The 8,671-nt window shown below is 32.1% G+C and overlaps 1 protein-coding gene across 1 annotated transcript; it reads left to right on the top strand.

Moving 5' to 3' along the window:
• The first annotated feature begins 2,772 nt into the window (after positions 1-2,772).
• On the top strand, positions 2,773-3,905 carry LOC125041553 (venom peptide 1-like). The gene is made up of 2 exons (XM_047636583.1): positions 2,773-2,847; positions 3,355-3,905. The coding sequence occupies exons 1-2, from the start codon at positions 2,839-2,841 to the stop codon at positions 3,604-3,606; spliced, it is 261 nt and encodes an 86-aa protein (XP_047492539.1). The 5' UTR covers positions 2,773-2,838; the 3' UTR covers positions 3,607-3,905.
• Positions 3,906-8,671: the final 4,766 nt, after the last annotated feature.

Here is an 8,671-nt window from a genome sequence, read left to right as displayed (position 1 = left end):
GGAGTCTTCCCCTTCGACATTCGGAAAGCCTCCACGACCTGTGGGTGTGAAGCGATCAGCTCCACATCGTACGAGACTGAGAAGCCAAGTAGCACCATCTTGGTTCTTTTCCTCGGGATTTAGTGGGGAAAGACTCACTTTCCTCCCATCTGCTAGCTACTTCTTTTCCCGGAGGAAATTCAGGGTAGCTTGATCTTTGGGCATTATGATCATGCCCTGATCTCGGGCAACCCGGATCGACAGCCGGATTTTCCGTTGCAGCTCCAACGCCCTGACCAATTGGAAGGCATTGTCGAAGCCTTAGGGTTAAGCTGGCACTTTAAATTGGGGGAAACGTTTAGGGGGTCCCGATTCTCCATCAGAGTCTGTCTCCGGCCTCGGACGTTTCGGCCCGCCCTTTCGGCTGTCGGGCTTACTTGTGGGGGCAGCAGTTAAAACGAACCCTGACATTCTTGTAGTCCTTTTTAATTAGATAGTAATTGTTCTTATTACACTCATCATATCATCACTCAGACAAATAGACAGAACATAAGCCTAACTAGGAAGGGAAGTGGGCCGTTCCCCTTTTCTCATAAAAAAATTCTTTTTTTTTTAATATATACGGCATTTTTCCATCTACGTTGCCCCCCCCCCCCCTCGCCACCTCCTCATGCCTCTGGCCGCTCAACCTAGATTGGTCTCCACTCTTTTTTTAATTTTAGATTCGTTTAATTTTATTCAATGTTTATTCGTATTCTTTTCTTTATTTTTACTTTCCTTTCTTTTTCTTTTCTTTTCTTTTAGCTTCCTTTTTTCCTTCTATATTCTTCTCTTTACTTTCTTTCTTCTTTCAGCTTATGTATGCCATATATGAATATTTGGTATACATATATGTATACATATACATATATGAATATATAAATATAAATACACATATATACGTATATACACATATATGTGTGTGTATATATGAATATGTATGTGTATATGTGTAGATACGCCATTCCTCCATCCACGTTGCCGACACCCCCCGCCCACCTCCTCACGCCTCCCGCCGCCCACCCCCAGCGACCTTCAGCCGACAGACCTTTCCTAGAGTGGAGAGGCTGCTCTCTTCTTGTTCCTTCTTTCCTTCACTTTCTTTACAATATATGGGGAATATGTAAGTGCGAAAGCTTAGAATTTAAGGAAAGTACATATTAGGAAATTTATCTGGGATTTCTATTACCAATTTGTGAATTAGATATACTTTTCCTATAATCATCACTAAAGCAACTTGTTATTCTATGAGGATGTGTTCACTTTTCTCGATTATTATCTTTATTACTGATATATAACTCATCAGCATGAATTTCATTGTCATTTCTTCAGACGATGCTCTATGGTTTAGCTACGATCCTACCTGGTCTTCTGGATTCAGATCGTGCTGTCTTACCCTTACCCTGTGGCCAACCTTTACCCCGTGGCAGACCCTGACCCAGAGGTATACCTTTACCTCGTTGCAGATCCTTACCCTAAGCCCGGGGCATACCCTAACCCCGAAGCTAAGCCTGAGGCTCACCCCTTGTCCTTATTCTACAGACTTATGACCAGCTTTCTGAGCTCTCTATCTTTCTGATAGAAATGCATCTGTCTGCCTACTTACACATATGTATTTATCTATCTATCTGATGCGTATGTATCTATTTCTGTCCACACGTACTAATATTCATCGGCCCACCTCACAATCCGATTTATAAAGAAGTGGTCATTTCGCGCTATTTGTTTTCCATTAATTGATATAGAATGTTACACTGTCCCTTGTGTATGTTATTGTCTGTCTGTATAGGAGTAATTGTCTTTGCGTCTCATTGTTCTTTTTTAATAATATAAATGTAAATGTTATATATATTAAAATGTATATGTATATATGCACACATATCTATCTACCTAACATATTTATATACATATATATGCACACACATAAGCATACATATATATATTTAAATATATATACAACTAATATACATATATATATGCATATATGTATATATATGTTCATATATGTATATATATATATATACATGCATATATGTATATTTATATATATACATATAGAAATATATATCTGTATATATATATATATATTTAGATATGAATATAGATAGACATATATCTATAAATATATAGATTGATAGATTGAATGATACACAGATATATCATGTGGCCAGTAATACCGTGCGGAAAAGAAGAATGAAAAGACGAATACCATAAAGTGATAAAAAAAAAAATAGCAAGAAAAAAAGAAAAAGACAAAAAGAAAAACACAAATAAGAGATAAACAATAACGAAATAGAAGAACTAAAAAAAGGAAAAGAGAAACAACCTTAGAAAACAAAGTAAAGCGAAAACAAAAAAAAAACAAAAAAAAAGCTTAAAGACCGATGTACATATATGTGTATGCATATATGTATATGTATATATACAAAAACATAAAAATAAACCTGGAAGAGGAACGAAAATGAAAGAAGAGCAATAAAAAAGAAAGGAACCAATCGTAAGAGACCTAAGACCGCCGCCAGGACTGAGGTTCGCATCGCCAAAGTCCTTGAGCATTCTCACAGTTGAGGCAAAGAACAATAACAGCTGATAACAATATTAACAATATGAGCTACACCCAAAGAAATTCAGATATTTACCTTTCGCAAAATACCACTAATAGCATGTATACCGCTCAGCTGGTACCATTCTTGGCTGTGACGAGAGAGCCCTCCCTCAGCCCGGGTAGGGGGAGTCGAGCAGTGAATATAAGAAGGTCCGGAGCCAGTTTGCTTCAGCTCGCACCTGGCCGTCCCGCGACAACATTCTGCCTGCGCCACCATGAAGCTGGTGAGTTTCACAGCTAATATAGCCTGGCCATATATATGTGTTTACATATATAATTGAACTGATATTTTACTGGAACGTGACCCACAAATGGCGAATTGGTAGTTAGCTGAAGTTTAGCACTTTCGGAAAGCACAAAAGAAGTTCATCGTAGGTCTCCAAAACACTTTTTGGATTTGGGATATTTACAAATACAATTTGTAAATATGTAGGTCAGGAATGTGTTTGAGCGTGTGCACGCACCCCTGATTTTTTTAGATCAGTGGCACGCACGCTTGTTATTATTATTTGGGTGTATATAAATTCTGGTAAATAACATGCGTGGCAGTCATTACACTTCTCGTGATATGTATAATGCTACTAAATGAATTAACACTTCTGCCAGGTTGCTAAGTTTCGGTAACATTTGTACTTATGATATGAGGTGTTTTCCCTTTTTTTTTTAGGATAAGAATCACCCTGTCAACATATCGTTTACCAGCATAATTATCATGGTCATTACTTTTTCAGACTGTCCTCTTTGGCGTGACTATGGCCCTGTATGGCCTTGGGTCAGCTCGTGCCATGCCCGACCCTTATCCCGTGGCCGACCCTTATCCCGTCGCCGACCCTGATCCCGTCGCCGACCCTGATCCCGTCGCCGACCCTTATGCCGTGGCTGACCCTTATCCCGTGGCTTTAGGTGTGCCTTCTGAGCCTGAGAATCCATACTTGGACGACTGTACATGTTTTTATTGTTGCCTTATAAACTTTGGAAGGTAACTTGCTGTCATTGTTATAGTTAAATAACGACCTAAATCTAGGACTTTATCAAATATAAGAAATCAAGAAATGGACAGGAGATGCAAATAGAGAGGAAACAGATATCCACACATGGAACATCAGCAAGAGCAATGAAGTATAAATCAACCTTGGAAATCTATACAAACTTGGAAATCCCCGTTGCAAATTAAACGAAAAGGAAGCAGCGTTTTTTATTTTACGTTATCACTCCATGTACTACTGAACTGGTGATCTTACCTATTAGCATAAGTCAATGATTGAACGAAATAAAAAAGGAGCAGTATACAAAGCAATTTCTTTATCTAATAACTATTCAAGTGAATGAAAATTAGCCATTAGATCCTGAGTTTGACGTCACAAGGAAACTGTTGATAAGTTCTGAAAATTACTGTTGAAAAAAGAGGTTATCTAATCCCTTAAGTAGAAACTAACAATACATGAGATAGATTTAGATCTTAGGTTAATTCAATCTCAAGTAAATGAAGAGGCGGCTTGCCCCTTCATACGGCGTGGACGTAAAAATGAGACGAGGAATTGTAAGCTTTATTACCAATACTTTGCATTAAAGGCGGTCGAAAAAAGCATTTGAGAGAGAAGGGCAAGGAACATATAACCAGATAGCTCCACTTCCATTTAACCTCCTGAACCCGAAATGAAACTGACTCTTTAAATAGAGTATTCCAGCCACTGTTAATGTAAGAAACTTTGTTGTCATGGATAAAAGAGGTGAATTTTGGTTTTACGTCTGATAATTATAACAATAAAGAGTACATTATATAAATCATGATGTATCTAGCCATATGTGATATCTCATTAGTTAACTGTGACGTCATCACCTTTGCCCCAGCTCAAAAGTTGCCAACAAGGATTTTCATGAAGATGGCATATATATATATACATATATATATTTACATCTATATATATACTTACATATATGTATATTCACCTATGTATATGTGTATAAACATATATATATATATATATATTATATTTACGTATATGTATAACTATATATATAAATATATACATATATATATATATGTGTGTGTATACGTTTATATATAACTATATATATACATACATAACTATATATATAAACATATATATACATATACATGTACACATAACTATATATAATACATATATATATATATACATAACTATATATATAAACATATATATATATTATACATAACTATATATATAAACATATATATATATATTATACATAACTATATATAAACATATATATAAGTATATATATATATATATATATATATATTGTGTGTATATATAAAGTATATGTATGTATAAATATATATACATTATGTATATATATTATGTATGCTGTATATATGTATATATATATATATATATATATATATATATATATATGCACCCTGAAACACACACACACACACACACACACACACACACACACACACACACACACACACACACACACACACACACACACACACACACATATATATAAGTGAGTGTTTGTTTGTTTATATATATATTATATATATATATATATATTATATATACATATCTTTATATATATATATATATATATATATGTATATATAGGTATTTATTTATATATATATATTGTATATATTTATATTATATATATATAAAAAGTATATATATATATATATATACATTGTATAAATATATATACATTATATATATATATATATATATATATATATACATATATACAGTATACATATTTATCATATATGTATATTTATACATATATATACTTTATGTAAATATACAGTCTATATATGAATACATATACATATGCACCATATTCATGTTGACAAATGTAGAAAAGGTATTAAAAAGAATGAATATCTTCACAATGCAAGAGATGTATTTGACCGGTTTCGATTCTATCTTCGTCAGAAATACATGCATTTCTGACGAAAATACAATCGAAACCGGTCAAATACATCTCTTGCATTACACACACACACACACACATATATATATATATATATTGTATATCTGTATATTTATATATAATGTATATATATTCGTACGTAGATATACTTTATATATACATATATATACAATATATGTATATATAAATACATATATGTGTATATATGTATATATGTATAAATGTATATATATCATCATCATCATCATCATAGGGGGGTATACGCATGGCTGCGCTTTGCCGCTCCCAACCTATGCCTCCACCTCCTGGGGTCCCTCTGAGCAAGCCTCCATGCAGCATTCCTTCCCACTCCCAGCACATCTTGGCAGTTCTGATCGACTTGCTTCAGCCAAGAGTTCCGTGGCCTTCCCCTTGGTCTCCTCCAGCTTTGGTCAACCCTCCCGGAGATGACCCTGTGAGCCGGATCTTCCTCAGGAAAACGAGCCACATGCCCATAGAGCTGAAGTTGGCGTTCTCGTATCAGATTGGTAATAGGTCATGAATCAGTCTCATGGAGTATCCTCAGATTGGACATATGGTCCCTCCACGTATAACCCCACGATTCTGCGAAGACACTGTTCAGTGTCCAGGTCTCACACCCATAGAGTAAAACCGGGATCACCAGTGCTCTGAAGAGCCTGATCGTAGTTCTCCTAGTCAAATACCGACAGCGCTAAATACTCCTATTGAGTGAGTCCATAACGCCGTAGGCCAGTCCGAGTCGTCGAGTGACTTTCCGGTTGGAACCTCCGTAGCTCTGCACTACACTACCAAGATAAATGAAGCTATCCAAGACCACAGTGTTCTCGCCACAGGCATGCACAGACTGAACATCGACATCCAATAAGTCCCCAAATTCGCCTCTTCATTCAGCGCTTCGAGAGTTACTTCCAGGACCTCCAATGTCTCTGCAAGAATCACTGCATCATCGGCAAAGTCAAGGTCTCTGACCTTGAAATTACTAATTGATGCCCCACAGGATTACTAATTGATGCCCCACAGGAACTACGGTTCACGGCACGGCCAAGTATCCAATCTATATAAGTATTTAAAAGGGTTGGGGCCAGGACACATCCCTGTCTCACCCCGGGATGCCCTCCCCACACTTGACAGCACTCTCGGTATCTGTATACAGGCCAGACAAGCAAACCAACATATGTATGTATATGTATATATGCATATATATATGTATATATATATATATATATATATATATATATATATATATATATGCATATATATGTATGTATATATACATATATATGTATATATATATATATATATATATATATATATATATATATATATATATATATATATATATATATATATATAATGTGTATATATATTTATATAGAGAGAGAGTTTTGTACATATATATTATATACACATATATATAACTGTGTATATATATATACTTAACTCTCTCTCTCTATACATATATATATAAATATGTATGTGTGTGTGTGTATATGTGTGTGTATGTGTGCGTGTACATATATATTTATATATATATATATATATATATATATATATATATATATATATATATATATATATATATATATATGTATATACATACATAACTCTATATATACATAACTCTATATATAAGTAAATAAATATGAATGTATGTATGTATATATATGTATATATATATATATATATATATATATATATATATATATATATATATGTATGTATGTATGTATATATATATTTATATATATTTATATATATATATATATATATATATATATATATATATATATTTATATATATTTACATACATACATACATACATATATACATAAATATATATATATATATGAATATATATACACACATATATAGGTATTTATATATATAAATACCTATTTATATATATAGATAGACAGATAGATAGATAGATATAGACATAGATATGGATATATATATATATATATATATATATATATATATATATAAATGTATATATATTTATATATAGATATGCTTTATATATACATTATCTCTCTCTCTCTATCTCTCTCTCTCTCTCTCTCTCTCTCTCTCTCTCTCTCTCTCTCTCTCTCTCTCTCTCTCTCTCTCTCTCTCTCTCTCTATATATATATATATATATATATATATATATGTGTGTGTGTGTGTATGTGTAAGTGTGTATGTGTGTGTGTATAATATAATATATATACCTATATATTTAAATATATATATATATATATATATATATTATATATATATATATATAAATATATATAAATGTGTGTGTATGTATATATATGAATATATATGTATTTATATCATATATATAATATATATATAATATATTTATATATTTATTTATATAATATATGTATATATACCTATATATTTAAATATATATATATATATATATATATATATATATATATATATTATATATATATATATATAAATGTGTGTGTATGTATATATATGAATATATATGTATATATATCATATATATCATATATATAATATATATATAATATATATATAATATATTTATATATTTATTTATATAATATATGTATAATATTATAATATATATAATATATATAATATAGAGATAGAGCAGAGTGTATTTCTGCTTGTACCACAAATACCTGAATTAAACAAACACTTTGCATACCCAAATGGTAAACAGAACCCACCAGAAGATTGAGAATAAATTTAAATTCTAACACACACATAAAATGAGACATGATGAACAATATAATACTAAACATGGCAAGCAACACAAAAAGAAAAAAAAAAAAAAAATTATACATCTAAATTTCACTTCATATTGGAATGTTGCGGTACTCAGTTGAGAGTTATCGAAATAAATTTTGATTCAAACTTATTGTCTTTGTATAATCACATGATCTTTGTTTCACAGGATGGTGAACACCTGACCGCTGACCTCAACATCCGGAGATCATCTGCCAGACTCATAACCGGAAGTAATTAGCCTGTGGGTAACTATATGACCTATGAATTTGAATATTAATTAGCCCTAATTCCGTGGGTTTGACAATTACATTTATCATTTGGCAGTTTTGTGGAAAGGAGCACTAACTTCTACTTCAA

Source organism: Penaeus chinensis, chromosome 30 (genome assembly GCF_019202785.1).
Source record: "Penaeus chinensis breed Huanghai No. 1 chromosome 30, ASM1920278v2, whole genome shotgun sequence".
NCBI lineage: Eukaryota > Metazoa > Arthropoda > Malacostraca > Decapoda > Penaeidae > Penaeus > Penaeus chinensis.
This window is presented reverse-complemented; position numbering and strand designations above follow the sequence as displayed.